Raw genomic sequence first — 18098 nt, 5'->3', positions numbered from 1 at the left:
AGCCGCCACGCATATAAAGGATTTATAGTGAAAAACTTAGTTTTTACGGGTTATACTTGTTTGTTGTTATTCTGTCTCTCACTGTCCAAGTAAACCTACCATTAAAATTATAGACTGATCATTTCTTTGTCAGTGGGCAAACGTACAAAATCAGCAGGGGATCAAATACTTGTTTCCCCTCACTGTATGTTGAACTTCTTTCGCACCGTACGTACCGAACCGCGCTCATCGCAGATGCGGGGGAAGGACAACATGAAAAAAAACAAGGAACTTTTTATTTTACCAGTCAAGGCCCACTGAGCTATGTAGCTCTTTTTTTTGTAAGCAAAAAAAATACTGGAGGACCCGAAAAAAATCCACGCGACCACGGGAAGAGAGACACGCAAAACTCCAAATACACAACAGGCTGTCAGGGTCAGGGTCGAACCCACGACCACCTGCATACCAGGCGAGATCGTTAACATACTCTTAGGTTTTTTCGGTAAAGTCACGTAGGTAAAAAATTAAATATTAAATTGAAATTAATAAAAGTAAAATAAAAATCACTTAAAAAAAATTATTTTGTATTTTTTACCTACGTGACTTTACCGAAAAAACCTAAGACTATGAATCCTTGCAGTCACGAAAGCTTCAAATCTAGAGATCGTTAACATCTCCCGGCCACCGTGGCATCCCTTGTGATTGGCGCGCCGACGATTTGGTTTCCTCAGATTGTGCACGATTTGCACAGATTGTACATTTACATTCTTTCGTGCACCGTTCGACACGTTACAATTGGCCCTGAATCGCGGATGAAAATTGACGGATCCGTCGCGTGCCAATGAGTTGTAATTCTTCATTTTTTCGAGCCTCGGGCACTCAGCCAATGACTGTCCAGGTAGGGAAGTGGTCGATGGCGAGTTGTGATGTCATAGCGAGTTGTGATGTCACAGCGAGTTGTGATGTCATAGCGAGTTGTGATGTCATAGCGAGTTGTGATGTCCTGGCGAGGCGTGATGTCATAACGAGGTGTGATGTCATGGCGGGGTGTGATGTCATAGCGAGGTGTGATGTCATAGCTAGTTGTGATGTCATATCGAGGTGTGATGTCATAGCGATGCGTGATGTCATAGCGAGTTGCGATGTCATAGCGAGGTGTGATGTCACAGCGACGCGCGATGATGCAATGGTGAGGTGTGATGACGTCATCAGCGTCACTGGCCTCGGTGACCTCTCCGACCTTGACCCCGAGGGCTCATCGTCAGTTCTCTCCGTCGACGTCGCTCCACGTCGCGCGGCCATGGCTCCTGGCGACCGTGGCTCCCGGCGGCTATCGGTAATTCCCGGCCGATCTCGTGTCCCCTTGCTGCTTGCTCATGAGGAGGTTGATGTACGAGGTCAGGAGGTCGTCCACTTTGTAGCCCTGCACACGGGAAAAGCCGCAACGCCACAGGTCCAGCAGCTGTCGAGGAGCACCAGGGCAAACTGGCGGGTGCCGTGAGTGAGCGAGCGGGAGGTCGGCTATCCTGCCCCGCTGCGACCCGCAGTGTCTGATAATGATCCTAGATTTGAAGCCGCACCTTTACAGCAGCCGCACCTTAACAACTCTTGGAACCTCGCAGTTCAACCAGTCTACACAACAAAGGCTCATTGCTAGTAGTGGTTTCAGCCGCACCACCTCTACATAACAAAAGGCTCAGTCCCATTTACAGCAGCCGCACCTTAACAACTCTTGGAACCTCCCAGTTCAACCAGTCTACACAACAAAGGCTCATTCCTAGCAGCGGTTTCAGCCGCACCACCTCTACATAACAAAAGGCTCAGTCCCATTTACACCTTTACATCAGCCGCACCTTAACAACTCTTGGAACCTCCCAGTTCAACCAGTCTACACAACAAAGGCTCATTCCTAGCAGCGGTTTCAGCCGCACCACCTCTACATAACAAAAGGCTCAGTCACATTTACATGCACCTTTACATCAGCCGCACCTTAACAACTCTTGGAACCTTCCAGTTCAACCAGTCTACACAACAAAGGCTCATTCCTAGCAGCGGTTTCAGCCGCACCACCTCTACATAACAAAGGCTCAGTCCCATTTACAGCAGCCGCACCTTAACAACTCTTGGAACCTCCCAGTTCAACCAGTCTACACAACAAAGGCTCATTCCTAGCAGCGGTTTCAGCCGCACCACCTCTACATAACAAAGGCTCAGTCCCATTTACAGCAGCCGCACCTTTACATCAGCCGCACATTAACAACTCTTGGAACCTCCCAGTTCAACCAGTCTACACAACAAAGGCTCATTCCTAGCAGCAGCTTTAGCCGCACCAACTTCACAATAATAATAATATCCAGAGGCCTGCCTTGGCTCCTCCCACCCTCAACCAGTATATATACAAGGCCTGTTTTCTTGGAATTTCTCTCACTTGATACAGCTATCGTGCTGTGACGGTTCCACCTGAAGACGGAAGCTTGTGTTGCCTCCAAAACGTCGTGATTTTTATTTTATTATTTATTTTACTTTTATGAATTTTATTTTTTTTACCTACGTGACTTTACCGAAAAAACCTAAGAATATGATAATGATCCCTTCCGCTATCGGAAGGGGTAGGGGCTGAACGACGCTCTCTGTGTGTGTATGTGTGTGTTTGTCTCTGTGTGTGTGTGTGTCTGTATGTGTGTGTGTGTCTGTATGTGTGTGTGTGTGTTTGTCTGTGTGTATGTCTCTCTCTGTCTGTGTGTGTGTTTGTCTGTGTGTGCGTGTGTGTGTGTGCGTATTTGTCTCTGTGCGTATATCTCTCTGTCTGTGTGTGTGTCTCTGTGTGTCTGTGTGTGTGTCTATGTGTGTCTCTGTGTGTGCGTCTGTGTGTGTGCATGTTTGTCTCTGTGCGTATATCTCTCTGTCTGTGTGTGTCTCTGTGTGTGTCTATGTGTGTCTCTGTGTGTGCGTCTGTGTGTGTGCGTGTTTGTCTCTGTGCGTATATCTCTCTCTGTCTGTGTGTGTATCTGTGTGTCTCTGTGTGTGTGTCTGTGTGTGTGTGTGTTTGCCTGTGCATATATCTCTCTCTGTCTGTGTGTCTGTGTGTCTCTGTGTGAGTGTCTGTGTGTGTGCGTTTGTCTCTGTGCGTATATCTCTCTCTCTGTCTGTGTCTGTCTGTGTGCGTCTCTGCGTGTGCGTCTGTGTGTGTGCATGTTTGTCTCTGTGCGTAAATCTCTCTGTCTGTGTGTGTGTGTCTGTGTGTCTCTGTGTGTCTCTGTGTGTGTGTCTGTGTGTGTGTCTGTGTGTGTACGTGTTTGTCTCTTTGCGTATATCTCTCTCTCTGTCTGTGTGTGTATCTGTGTGTCTCTGCGTGTGCGTCTGTGTGTGTCTGTGTGTCTCTGCGTGTGCGTCTGTGTGTGTGCGTGCCACCACTCACCAGGAACGTTTCGCACAGCAGCTTGGTACCGTTCACGGCGCTGCCGATGGTGATGTGGAAGTACGTGCTCCCGCTACTCCAGTTGAAGATCTTGGTGAAGCTGTGCTGAGCTAGTATGTCCTGCCAAGGGAGGGAGGGTCTGCGTTTCACTTGGGCTCTGCGTGTTTGGCTGGGTAAGAACTCAACTGAAAACGATCAAACACTACTTTTATTTTACCCGGTGAGGTCCGATGGAGCTAGAGCTTTTTTTCAGAAGCTTCCGCAAATGATGACCCAACGAAGTGGCTTATCGTCACGTGGACACTTATTGCAGACACATACTCCGAACGGCATTTTGATTTTAAATGTGAAGGTGAAAAACTGGAGGGCCCGGGCAAAAATCCACGCGACCACGGGGAGAGAGACATGCAAACTCCAAATATACTGCAGGCTTCAGGGTTGGGATCGAACCCACGACCTCCTGTATACCAGGCGAGGTAATTAGCATCTCGCCACGGCCAGAACACAACCGAAGAGGATGAGTCTAATTTGCCAGAGTGACCCAGGTCACCGCGAATTCCAAAAGTAAAAGCATGTGCCGGCCTTCGCAGGTGCTCGCTAACAGCACTTGCCCCAACAGTCTGTTAAGGTTGTACGGGGGATCTTTGTGTTTTTATGTGTGTGTGTTGCATCACGTCACATCGCTGGCTACTCGCCTTGGTCTTGGGGTTGATGAGGCTCAGCCCGTGCTTGTTGATGGCGATCCGCAGGATGTCGGGGTAGGTGGGCTCGGAGATTTGCTGCAAACGAAACAAACGGCACGCGACGGGTCAACCGCGGTACCGACCGGGGCTGCCGAGCGGATGCGAACCGGTCGAACCTCCGCCGGAACGCACCGTGGGGGGGGCGGGGAGGGGGCGACGTGATGACAGTGCTGTACAAAATCCCGGAGTGGAATCCAGGGGTGGAATACTGGAGTGGATTTGAAGGGCGCAGTCCGGCAATGGCTCGCTCAGAAGAAGTGACGCTGCCCGAAACGTCAGCCGTTAAATGCGATTCCCTGTCAAGGCCCCGAAGACAAAGATCCCCCCGTTTAGCCTGAAGCAGACTGTCCAGGGCAAGTGCTGTCAGCGAGCAACTATGAGGGGTCATAACGGAAGTGACCAGCATCACGCCCGGCCGCCTTTGTCTCCCTAGCAGTGCCGATGTTTACACACCGCACCAGGTACTCATTTGTGGCCAAGTCGACCCAGGGGAGGCCCGGGACCGGTTCATAAAATCGTCACCGGTGTTGGCCGCGAACGGGAATCGAACACGGGTCGTCGGGTTCGTAGTGCAGCGTAGCGCTAAACCGCTGCGCCACCGCTCCCCACACACGCGCACCATTGACGGGAGCGCCATTGAGCCCCCTAAATCAGAGTCGGAACATTTATTCGCCCTGGAGGAATCCGATGAGCTATTAAGCTATTTTTAAATCCTTTACATTAAGTTCACTTGCTTGCTTGCTTGCGTGCTTGCGTGCTTGCTTGCTTGCTTAGGACCGTGCAAATCTTTCGGTCGTTTTTTAACCCACTTCCCGTGATCCAATCGAGCTGACATTTTCCACACAGACTCGTTGTGCGTGACAATTAATTTTCGTGAAAATTTTTTTCCAAAATTTTACACTGTTTAGGGAATTTTTTTTAAAATATTTAATTACCAATTGCTTAATGGTAGCAGACAATCATCTGACCCATAGGTGGCAGCCATCTCAAGCCAGAGGACGAGAGGACTCTAGCCGCCACGCATATAAAGGATTTATAGTGAAAAACTTTGTTTTTACGGGTAAATTTTTTTCCCCTTTTTTCACAGATGTGCAGACGGAAGTCGGCCCTCACCTTGACGTCAAAGAAGGTCGTTCCGAACGTAGGCCACCTGCTGATGATCTTGAGGAACGCCAGCTTCGCTTCGTCGTGCGTCTTGCCGGCGTTCTTGCTGACGGCTGCGACGATCAACTAGCAAAGGGTGGGGGGGGGGAGGAAATCATTAATCGGTGCGCCATCGTGCGGCCGGCAAACTGTGCAGTTTGTTTTTTATTCTTAGGTTTTGTCGGTAAAGTCACGTAGGTAAAAAATTTAAATTAATAAAAGTAAAATAAAATAAAAATCACGACGTTACGGAGGCAACACAAGCTTCCGTCTTCAGGTGGAACCGTCACAGCATGACTGCTGCATCAAGTAAGAGAAATTCCAAGAAAACACTCCCTGTATATATACTGGTTGAGGGTGGGAGGAGCCACTGTGAGGTTCGGTGCGGCTGAAGCACGCTGCAAGGAATGAGCCTTTGTTGTGTAGACTGGTTGAAACGGGAGGTTCCAAGAGCTGTTAAGGTGCGTCTGATGTAAAGGTGCGTTTGCTGTATTTTTTTACTTTTATTAATTTTAATTTTTTACCTACGTGACTTTACCAAAAAAACCTAAGAATATGAGCTCCTACCAAGGCTGGCACGGCATGCGAGCGGGTGAGTGGCCAGCACCATGCCTGGCCGCCTTGGTCTCCCCAGTGGCGATGTTTACACATCGCACGAGGTACTCATTTGAGACCGAGTCGACCTGGCAGAGGCTCAGGACCAGTTAAGATAATCACCACTGGTGTTGGCCGTGAGCAAAATGTCAGCTCGATTGGATCACGGGAAGTGGGTTAAAAAACGACCTAAAGATTTGCACGGTCCTAAGCAAGCAAACAAGCACGCAAGCAAGCGAACTTAATATAAAGGATTTAATAAAATGAAACCGACCACGCATTAAAAGGATTTATAGTGAAAAACTTTGTTTTTACGGGTTTACTTGTCCACCGTGCGTTGCCAACCGTCGCTAATCTTCATCGCGGGGCGGACGGACGGGAGTGGGGGGGAGGGACGTCGAGCGACGAGGGGGACCGTCACCTTCTTCCACGCGTCGGTGGAGGCATCGGGCAGGAGGTCGTGGGGCAGCAGCTCCTTGAGGCTGCGCCCGATGCTGGAGATGGCGGCTCGCTCGTCGCCGTGGCGGGCGCGGAACACCAACGCCGCGAGCTGCACGGCGTCTTCGCGGGACACCTTGTGGAAGCCGCGCAGAAACTTGGGTAGCTCCTGCGCGGGCGGGTGGGGGGTCAAGGAGACGGTGGCGTTGATGGCGGTGATGGGGACGGTCGTGCGGGGGAGAGTGATGACGACGGGAGTGATGATGATGATGTTGATGATGATGATCCCATTGGAACCTAATTTGCCAGTGTCTTTGAGTTGTGCGCCTTTTGGCGTCATCTGGTCCAACCCATGTGAGACTAGGCTCTAAGGAAAGCTGTCTTTGGTGTGGACCAATCAACTTCAAGGACAGTGCACATTATCAGAGTAATGTTTTTGGTTTGCATTATGACTGCAGGTATTGTGGTCTATGCAAACATGACTCCTTGTAAAAAAGGTTTCAGTTTTTTTGCCAGATAGAAGGGTAAAAAAACAAATTATCATATTTTTTACTGGCAAATGAGGTTCCAATGGTGTAAATGCTTACCCCGAGCTCTCATACTCTGATGGTGCATTGTCTTTGAGTTATGCGCCTTTTGGCGTCATCTGGTCCAACCCACGTGGGACTAGGCTCTAAGGAAAGCTGTCTCGGGTGTGGACCAATCAACTTCAAGGACAGTGCACATTATCAGATTCATATTCTTAGGTTTTTTCCGGTAAAGTCACGTAGGTAAAACATCAAAATTAATAAAAATAAAATAAAACAAGGATCACGACGTTTCGGAGGCAACACAAGTCTCCGTCATCAGGTGGGACCGTCACAGCCAGATTAGCTGCATCAAGTGAGGCAATGATTCAAGATGTAATCCCTTAAAAGCGAGTTGAGGGGGGAGGAGAGGGGGGGGGAGATCATCAGAATGTGGTAGCCAATGAATGGAACGTATCGGGAGGGAGGGGGGGGGCGGGGCCAAAAGGGTGGGCGTCGGCGTGGAAGCGATTGTGCGCAAGCGACAAACTGCTGCACACGTCAAACGTTTTGGGTAAAGAGGGGGGAGGGGGGAGGGGGAGGCCTGATACACATGATAGAAAAGAACGAAAATGCCCATGTTTATACCAATGCTGGCTGAACAATGAAGAGATTACTGTTAAACACTGGGGATGTTAACACTCGGTAAAGTAAAGATAAATAGTGCCTGTCAGATAAGATTGTCCTAAAAAAGTGGAATTAAGTTATCAGAGTTATGTTTTTTTTTGCATTATGACTGCAGGTATTGTAGGTCTATGCAAACATGACTCCTTGTAAAAAAAGGTGTCAGTTTTGTTGCCAGATAGAAGGGTAAAAAAACATTTATGATGATGTTGATGATGATGATGTTGAGGATGACCACAATTTTGATGGTGGCGATAGTCATGAAGGTGATGATGATGGTGGCGGCGATGATAATGACGATGTTGACGTTGGTGATGAAGATGATGTAGCTAGTGACACACACACACACGCACGTATGGCAAGTGACACACACACAGACACACGTGTAGCTAGTGACACACACACACGTGCGTGTTGCTAGTGACACACACACACAGACACACGTGTGGCTAGTGACACACACACACGTGTGGCTAGTGACACACACACACACGTGTACCTAGTAACACACACACACGTGTGGCTAGTGACACACACACACACACGTGTACCTAGTGACACACACACACACACGTGTGGCTAGTGACACACACACACACACGTGTACCTAGTGACACACACACACGCGTGCAGGTAGTGACACACACACACACGTGTACCTAGTGACACACACACACACGTGTACCTAGTGACACACACTCGCGCCTGTGGCTCTGAGTGGCACCACGCGGTGTCACCTGCGGGTAGTGGAACAAGTTGTCTGCGGTGGGGTCCTTCCCCGGGACCACGTTGACCCAGAGCTTGCGGAGAAAGTGCACCTGGTACTCCGGCATGGGGGCAGCTGCCTGGCCTAGCGGCGCACCGACACAGAGAGAGATAGAGGGGGGCACGGGGGGTGGGGGCAGCCAGCGTCAAGGCCAGAGGTCGCAACCGGGTACCCGATACCCGTACCCTACCCGATACCCGGCTACCCGTACCCGGCCGGGTACGGGAACCCGTTTGCGACCCTGGTGCGGCCGGGTACGGGAGTCACTGGTGAGTAACCGTTTGTCACTCATTTCCCAACGTCTTGTCTCTTCTCGCAATTCAAGTTCCTAGAATCAACCCACCCGCGCCTGCAACATGGCTTCATCCCAGAGGTCGCAATCGGGTACCTGTACCCGTACCCTACCCGATACCCGGCCGGGTACGGGTAGGGTACGGGTATCGGGTAGAGTATGGTTGATTCCGTTGTAGGGGTGCACGAAGGGAGAATGACCGGAGGAGAAAGAGGAGGAGGGACAGACGACAGCGCTGCCGACGAATCCCGCTCATCTCCGAGCCGGCACGCGGAACCTTCCCCCCGCCAGCGCTCGTTACCTTCCCGTGCCACCCTCCCACTGCAGCTCCACTCCTCCATTTGCCTGGCGAAGTCAAAGAAGAAGTCTCCATCTGGCATGCTCACCACCTGCATCTCCAGCAGCACACACCGCCACCGCGCATCACCGCACAGCACCAAACACCACGGCACCAAACACCACGGCACCATACACCACGGCACCATACACCACGGCACCATACAGCGCCGCTGCAGGCGGTCGTGCCGGTGAACTGACAGCACGCGGACGGACGTGACCGATGCCCCGATGCAGTCATTGACAATTTGGGGCGCCGAGTGAAAGTGTTTGTTGGGGAGTTCCTCCCTCCCCAGCCTCCCTCCCTCCCTTCCTCCTCTCCCTTCCTCCCTCCCCAGCCTCCCTCCCCAGCCTCCCTCCCCTCCCTCCCTGCCTCCCTCCCTCCCCAGTCTCCCTCCCCAGTCTCCCTCCCCCCTCCCTCCCTCCCTCCCCAGCCTCCCTCCCTCCCCTCCCTCCCTCCCTCCCTCCCCTCCCTCCCTCCCTCCCTCCCTTCCCTCCCCTCCCTCCCTCCCTCCCTCCCTCCCCAGTCTCCCTCCCCTCCTCCCTCCCCAGTCTCCCTCCCCCCTCCCTCCCTCCCTCCCCTCCCTCCCCAGCCTCCCTCCCACCGCACCTTGTCCAGGATCTTGATGAAGAGGCAGAACCCCTCCTGCGACTTGAGCTGCAGCTTCTTGGCGATGGCCAGGCAGAGCTCGCGCACTCGCGTGCCCGCGTCCACCTCGAACGTCTGCACGGCAGACAGAGAGACAGAGACAGAGAGAGACAGAGAGAGAGACAGAGAGAGAGACCGAGAGAGAGACAGAGAGACAGAGAGAGACAGAGAGACAGAGAGAGAGAGACAGAGAGAGACAGAGAGAGACAGAGAGAGACAGAGACACAGAGAGAGACAGAGAGAGAGAGACAGAGAGAGACCGAGAGAGACAGAGAGAGACCGAGAGACAGAGAGAGACAGAGAGAGACCGAGAGAGAGACAGAGACACAGAGAGAGACAGAGAGAGAGAGACAGAGAGAGACCGAGAGAGACAGAGAGAGACCGAGAGACAGAGAGAGACAGAGAGAGACAGAAAAAGACAGAGAGACCGAGAGAGACGCCACGCAGGGAAAACCGTGAGGTGGTGATGGCGAGGGCGGTTTTCGCTACCTAACGCTGCGAGTTCGATTCCCGTTCACGGGCCGACGTCGATGACGACTGCTACGGTGGACCAGTCCTGGGCTGTCCCCCCTCCGCCCCGCCTAGGTTGACCCAGTCAAGTTCAAGTTCATTTATTAGGTATAGCCCTGTGAGCCATTCGGCTCTTGAATCGGGTGCAACTGCAACAAACAAAAAACATAAACATGAACAAAAAACATCTTAAAGTGACTATGTGACTAAGTGCAAACAGAAAATCCAAGAAAAAAAGCACCGTACACCAACGCTGTGTGCAAATATCCCAGTGGGATGCAAGTCAAACAACAACAACAACACTGGGGAGACAAAGGAGGCCGGGCGTGGCGCTGGCCACTGTGCCATGCCAGCCCTTCGCAGGTGCTCGCTGAAGAGCACTTGGCCCAACAGCCCGCTAAAGACTACATGGGGGAGCTTTGTCTTTGGTGGTGGAGGCAATGATGACAGATACAGAACAACATTGGGTGCTGGAGAGGATGATGATGATGATAATGAGTGACATTGTTGATAACGGTGATGAGAGTGATGATGTTGATGGTGATAACGATGGTGATGAGATTGGTAATGGTGATGATGCTGATAATGGTGATGAGAGTGATGGTGTTGATGATAGTGATGATGATGGTAACAATGGTGATGATAGTGATAATGGCGATGATGATGATGCTGATAACGATGGTGATGATAGTGATGATGGTGATGTCGACGATGCAGATGATGTTGAAGAGAGTGACGATATTGATGATATTGATATTGATGATATTGATATTGATGGTGATGGTGGTGGTGTAGTTTGCGAGCACCTGTTCCGACTGGTCGGGGAAGGAGACGGGGTGGTGCAGCTTGCGCGACTTGTGCTGCGCCGCCTTCACCTCGCGTAGGTGCGGCGGGTACCTGCGCAGGGGAAACCTGCACCCAGCACACGTGATCACACACGCAGGTGAACACGTGATCACACACAGGTGAACACATACACGTGAACACGTGGACACACACAGGTGAACACACACAGGTGAACACACACACACGTGAACACGTGGACACACACACGTGAACACACACAGGTGAACACGTGATCACACACAGGTGAACACGTGAACACACACAGGTGAACACGTGAACACACACAGGTGAACACACACGTGAACACGTGATCACACACAGGTGAACACGTGAACACACACAGGTGAACACGTGAACACACACAGGTGAACACACACACGTGAACACGTGAACACACACAGGTGAACACGTGATCACACACACACGTGAACACGTGATCACACACAGGTGAACACGTGGACACACACAGGTGAACACGTGGACACACACAGGTGAACACGTGATCACACACAGGTGAACACGTGATCACACACAGGTGAACACGTGGACACACACAGGTGAACACACACAGGTGAACACGTGGACACACACAGGTGAACACGTGATCACACACAGGTGAACACGTGGACACATACAGGTGAACACGTGGACACACACAGGTGAACACGTGATCACACACAGGTGAACACGTGAACACATACACGTGAACACGTAGACACACACAGGTGAACACGTGAACACACACAGGTGAACACGTGAACACACACAGGTGAACACGTGATCACACACAGGTGAACACGTGAACACACACAGGTGAACACGTGAACACATACACGTGAACACGTGAACACACACAGGTGAACACGTGAACACACACAGGTGAACACGTGAACACACACAGGTGAACACGTGAACACACACAGGTGAAAACGTGGACACACACAGGTGAACACGTGGACACACACAGGTGAACACGTGGACACACACAGGTGAACACGTGGACACACACAGGTGAACACGTGAACACACACAGGTGAACACGTGGACACACACAGGTGAACACGTGATCACACACAGGTGAACACGTGTACACACAGGTGAACACGTGATCACACACAGGTGAACACGTGAACACGTGAACACACACAGGTGAACACGAGCCCCGGTGGGTGAAAATCTGAGTCGGCATTCCCTTGTGCCCCGATGACCACTTCCACATCTGAGCAGTGCTCACACTATGGCCAGCACACCGGTGCGTGCGTGTGTGTGCAGGTGTGTGCGTAGGTGTGTGTGTGTATGTGTACACGTGTACACATACACACACAGTGGGGAGCGGTGGTGTCGCGGTTAGCGCTACGCTGCGATACGAACCTGGCGATCCGAGTTCGATTCCCGCTCACGGCCAACACTGGTGACGGTTATCTGAACCGGTCCTGGGCCTCCCCTAGGTCTACTCAGCCTCAAATAAGTACCTGGTGCGGTGTGTAAACATCGCCAATAGGGAGACAAAGGCGATTGGGTGTGGTGCTGGCCACCCACCCCCCTATATGTGTGTATAGGTGTGTATATAGGTGTGTGTCTATGTATATGTGTGTGAGTATATGTATGCGTGTGAGTATATGTATGTGAGTATATGTATGTATGGTACAGTAGGGGGCACAGGTGGTGCATCAGCCAGTCATCTCGGTCATCTCGGTCAGTCGACCCGTGGCACCTGCTGGGTCTGCCCCGTGACCTCCTGCCAGCGGGCGTTCGACACTTCACGTGGCCTCAAGGTGCACTTGGCCTGGCACAAGCATCGTGGTGACGTCACCGCCACTTAGTGGCGAATGGCGGTTGTTGTTGTTGTTATATATGTGTGTGTATATGTATATATATGTGTGTCTATGTATATGTGTATATATGTGTGTGTCTATGTATATGTGTATATATATGTGTGTGTATATGTGTGTGTGTGTATATATGTGTGTATATGTGTGTGTGTGTATATATGTGTGTATAGTTGTGTATATGTGTGTGTGTGTATATATGTGTGTATAGCTGTGTATATTTATGTGTGTATATATGTGTGTATATGTGTGTGTGTATATGTGTGTGTGTATATTTATGTGTATATGTGTGTGTGTGCCGACCCGCTGTTCTGCAGGCTGCGGTTGAGGCGGGCGACGTGGGCCGTGCGCTGCCGCGACTTGAGGAACTCCTGGACGTGCGGAGCCAGCGCCGCTCCCGGCGGGAACAGACCGAGGCACAACCACAGCAGCTCCCAGCCCTTCTCCTCGCTATACCTGGACACAACAAAGACAAAGATCCCCCGCGTAGCCTCAGCAGACTGTCGGGGCAAGTGCTGTTAGCTAGCGACAGCACCTACGAAGGCCGGCACGGCACACGTGGGGTTGGGTGGCCAGCGCCACGCCCGGCCGCCTTTGTCTCCCCAGTGGCGATGTTTACACACCCATTTGAGGCTGAGTCGACCTAGGGGAGGCACAGGACCGGTTCAGATAATCGTCACTGGTGTTGGTGGCCGTGAGCCGGAATCAAACTGGGATTCGTAGTGCATCGCATTAACCACTGCACCACCGTTTCCCACGCACATGCAAAGATCCCCAGTATAGCCTGCATCAGCCTTTTGGGGCAAGTGCTGTTAGCAAGTAGCACCTATGAAGGCCGGCACGGCACACGAGGAGGTGGGTGGCCGACACCACGCCCGGCCACCTTTGTCTCCCCAGTGGCGATGTTTACACGCACCCCCTTGCACCACCGCTCCACACACACACATAGCCCGATCAGCTACCAGTCCTTCTCTTCACTATACCTGTACGCACACACACACACACAGCGGTAAGGAGATGGAGGAAGGAAAGGCTGTGTCAGGGACTCGTGCTGCTACTGCACGGAGGAGCATTGAGCGGCGTCTGTTTTCACAGTGGGCGGGGAGAGGGGAGGCGACTCAGAGCGGGCGTGGCCACCCACAGAAGTCACGTGGTTTACTGGAGCCTCGTGCTGATTTAGAGATGTAGAGGTGTGGAGATCTGCAGATGAGAGGAGAGACATTCAGAGCGGGGGTGGCCACCAGAGGTCGCAACTGGGTACCCGATACCCGTACCCTACCCGATACCCGGCTACCCATACCCGGCTGGGTACGGGTAGCCGTTTGCGACCCCGGTGCGGCCGGGTACGGGTAGGCCGTGAGTCACTGGTGAGTAACCGTTTGTCACTCATCTCGGGTAGGGTACGGGTACGGGTAGGGAACGGGTACCCATTTGCGACCCTGGTGCGGCCGGGTACGGGTACGGGTAAGGAATCAAAATCCGTTTGTGACCTTTGGTGGCCGGCCACCCACAGAAGTCACGTGGTTTACTCGAGTCTCCAAGCCGATTTTAAGCACACAGACAGAATGGCTCGGGAAAGCGGACACGACAGAACTTCTTCCGGAGGTCACATATCTCCAAGGCACCGCTCCCCGCCCCTTCACCACCCCGCAACCCGGCAAGAGTAGAAAAGCAGCGGCAAAGCTCGCCGGCTCACCCCTGTTTGTTGTCGGTGAGCTGCTTGAGGATCTGGCAGTAGATCTCGTCCTGCATGCAGGCGTTCTTCAGCGCCGGCCTGAACACCTGGTCGGTGAGGTCGGTGCCCGGGTCGGAGGTCGCCTGCCGCATCGGGAAGTCCCCCATGTACTTGAGGATGGGTGCAGGGGGACGGGGGGAGGCCACGGGGGGGTCAGAGGTCAAGGCGTTCAGACGGACTGGCGGGCTCGATTACTCGGACGATGACGACGATGCTCACGACGGGACTAAACATCCATTGTAATTTACACGAATTAATTAACCCCCTCCCCGCCCCGCGGTCGTCACACCAGAGGTCGCAACCGGGTAACCGATACCCGTACCCTACCCGATACCCAGCTACCCGTACCCGGCCGGGTACGGGTACGGGTACCCATTTGCGACCCTGGTGCGGCCGGGTACGGGTAGGCCGTGAGTCACTGGTGAGTCACCGTTTGTCACTCATTTCCCAACGTCTTGTCTCGTCTTACAATTCAAGTTCCTAGAATGAACCCACCCGCGCCTGCAACATGGCTTCATCCCAGAGGTCGCAATCGGGTACCCAATACCCATACCCTACACATACCCGGCCGGGTACGGGTAGGGTACGGGTACGGCCGGGTTACGGGTACGGGTACCCGTTTGCGACCCTGGTGCGGCCGGGTACGGGTACGGGTCCGAGTACGGGTACGGGTATCGGGTACGAGTACGGGTACGGGTACTGGTATCGGGTAAGGAATCAAAACCCGTTTGCGGCCTCTGCGTCACTCCTGATTGGCTCACAAGTGATGACATCACATTTGCCCTCCTCTATTTGAGGCCGAAACGGGGAGGAAGATTTCTCCACAACTCTGGCTGTCGCCTGGTGATGTCGACGGTTGTAATTACCGGCGAAACGTCGCGGCCCTTCGAATTGTAAATGTCGCTGTGGGTTTACTCTCCAACACACACGACCGGTTAGTGCCGAACTAGCAACTTAATTGGTGGTGGTGGCGGTGGCGGGTTTAACGATACGTTCATATTTACGCGATGCAACCCCCAACTTAAAAAATAAAACAATCCGTTATGGACGGCGGGACGTTCGGCTCACTCTGGAGGAGTGCTCGTGGCGCCAGAGGTCACGCGCGAAAGGTCACACGTCAGAGGTCGCGCGCGACCTCTGAAGTGTGACCTTTCGCGCGTGACCTCTGGCGCCACGAGCACTTTCGCGCGCGAGAGGTCGCGCTCGACCTTTCGCGCGCAAGAGGTCGCGCGCGAAAGGTCGCGCGCGAGAGGTCGCGCGCTGACCATGCGTGACGAGTGAACTAACGGACGGGTGGAGGGGCGAGCGCGTAGAGATTTATATAAACACGCACACGTGGATAATAATATATAATAAGAGTATTATATAATATACAATTATATATCATAATCATATTATAATATTATTATATATTATAATACTATATTTAGATATTATAATAATATGTATAATAACACACACGTGTATATATACACACACATGTGTATATATATACAGGCGGCCTGGGTAACAAACAAAAAATAACATGGGGCAAAAGTTGCCGCGTGGTTGTATGGACCGACTGTGCGAGTATCTGCACGGGCGGCTGGATGGTTGCCATGGTTTGGGTCGCGACGGAGGGGGGGGTGGGGGTTGCGCGTGGGGGGGGGGCCAAGTCTCCGCGGGGCCGAGGGATATCGATGAAGGCGTTGCACGCGTCCTTGGCCACGTGATCTCCGATGACGCTGTGCAGCAGCGGCTGCAGGAGGGGCTCCCGGGAGCAGGCCCAGAGGCGGTCCTTGCGGCGCCCACGCACCTCCACCACCTGCTTCACGGTGCCCTGCGGCAGCGGCCTGGCGGTGACAACGCGCGGTTGCCACGGTGACATGCCCGGTTCCCACGGTGACACGCGCGGTTCCCACGGTGACATGCCCGGTTCCCACGGTGACACGCGCGGTTCCCACGGTGATACGCGCGGCTCCCACGGTGACACGTGAAGTTCCCAGTGACACGCGCGGTTCCCACGGTGATACGCGCGGTTGCCACGGTGATACGCGCGGTTCCCACGGTGACACGCCCGGTTCCCACAGTGACACGCGCGGTTCCCACGGTGACACGCCCGGTTCCCACGGTGACACGCCCGGTTCCCACGGTGACACGCGCGGTTCCCACGGTGACACGCCCGGTTCCCACGGTGACACGCGCGGTTCCCACGGTGACATGCGCGGTTCCCACGGTGACACGCGCGGTTCCCACGGTGACACGCGCGGTTCCCACGGTGACATGCGCGGTTCCCACGGTGACATGCGCGGTTCCCACGGTGACACGCGCGGTTCCCACGGTGACACGCGCGGTTCCCACGGTGACACGCGCGGTTCCCACGGTGACATGCGCGGTTCCCACGGTGACATACGCGGTTCCCACGGTGACACGCGCGGTTCCCACGGTGACACGCGCGGTTCCCACGGTAACACGCGCACGGGTTGGGGCGAGATGTTATCTACCTCGCCTGGTACGCAGGAGGTCGTGGGTTCGATCCCGACCTTGACGACGCCTGCTGCTGTGTATTTGAAGTTCTCTCTCTCTCTCCGTGGTCACATGGATTTTTCTCTGGGTTCTCCGGTTTTGCCCCCCACGTTTAGAATCAACGTAGAGTTCAGAGTGTTTGGCTGCTGTTCATTTCCACGCGACGATAAGCCACTTCGTTGAGCTTTCGTTTGTGGCCAGGTCGCTTCTGAAAAAAAGCTACGTAGCTCACGGGGCCTGACTTGGTAAAATAAAATAAGAAATAGTTTGTAGTTTTTTTCATAGTTTATTCGTGGTTCTGGCGTCTAAGTTCAGGTCCCGCTACCGGTGCCGCTGCATTGAAACTTTATCGCAGGAGCGCGCCGTGAAATTTGATAACAGGCCCTGGCCGACCGAGAAAAGTGACATTCTAACCCACTCGCACGAGCTGTGGGCGACAGGGATTGTGGGTAACGGTGCAAGGGGCATTGTGGGTAACTGCGGTGCCGCACCTGAAGTGGTCCTGCGCGAACTGCTCCAGGGTGTAGAATGCGTTGCGATCCTCCGGCTGCTGCGACACTGTGGAGCCTCGACGCTGACCCTCGGGGTTTGCTGCGAAAAGGCTCTGGGAGACGCGCGGAGAGGGGGGAAACCTCCGATTAGCGTACGGTTGGCCACGCGCGGTGTGAAAGAAGTTCAACGGACATCATCATCATCCCGCACCTCCGATTAGCGTACGGTTGGCCACGCGCGGTGTGAAAGAAGTTAACGGACATCATCATCATCTTCTTGGTTCTTTCGGTAAAGTCACGTAGAATGGAAATAATAAAATAATAAAAATTAAACATAATAAAATTATTCTCACGACGTTTCGGCCACAACGCAAGCAGCCGTCCTCAGGTGAAGAACAGGTCTGACGGAAAGACAGCGTCATTGAGAATTATTTTTATTGTTTTATTTTTATTATTTTATTATTTCCCTTCTACATGACTTTACCGAAAGAACCAAGAAGATGAATCCCTGCAGTCACGAAAGCTTTAAATCGAAATCATCATCATCATCATCATCCCGCACCTCCGATTAGCGTACGGTTGGATACACACGGTACGAAATAAGTTTGATGTATATACTGTACGTACAACTGAA

The 18098-nt window shown here is 52.9% G+C and overlaps 1 protein-coding gene across 1 annotated transcript in view; it reads right to left on the bottom strand.

The window, feature by feature from the left end:
• Positions 1 to 606: 606 nt before the first annotated feature.
• The window catches only part of LOC133357529 (unconventional myosin-VIIa-like), a 91645-nt gene continuing 74153 nt past the window's right edge, over positions 607 to 18098 (bottom strand). The window contains 13 exon segments of the mRNA XM_061575500.1: positions 607 to 1402; positions 3398 to 3517; positions 4093 to 4176; positions 5254 to 5370; positions 6299 to 6484; positions 8243 to 8355; positions 8865 to 8952; positions 9510 to 9623; positions 10865 to 10970; positions 13037 to 13189; positions 14430 to 14589; positions 16146 to 16300; positions 17465 to 17577. Of these exon segments, the coding sequence (XP_061431484.1) occupies positions 1310 to 1402; positions 3398 to 3517; positions 4093 to 4176; positions 5254 to 5370; positions 6299 to 6484; positions 8243 to 8355; positions 8865 to 8952; positions 9510 to 9623; positions 10865 to 10970; positions 13037 to 13189; positions 14430 to 14589; positions 16146 to 16300; positions 17465 to 17577 (1602 nt within the window). The 3' untranslated portion in view covers positions 607 to 1309.

Source organism: Lethenteron reissneri, chromosome 58 (assembly GCF_015708825.2).
Source record: "Lethenteron reissneri isolate LAM-NWPU_2019-01 chromosome 58, ASM1570882v1, whole genome shotgun sequence".
Lineage (NCBI taxonomy): Eukaryota > Metazoa > Chordata > Hyperoartia > Petromyzontiformes > Petromyzontidae > Lethenteron > Lethenteron reissneri.
Note: the sequence above shows the minus strand (reverse complement) of the source record. Positions and strands in the feature narration are given on the sequence as shown.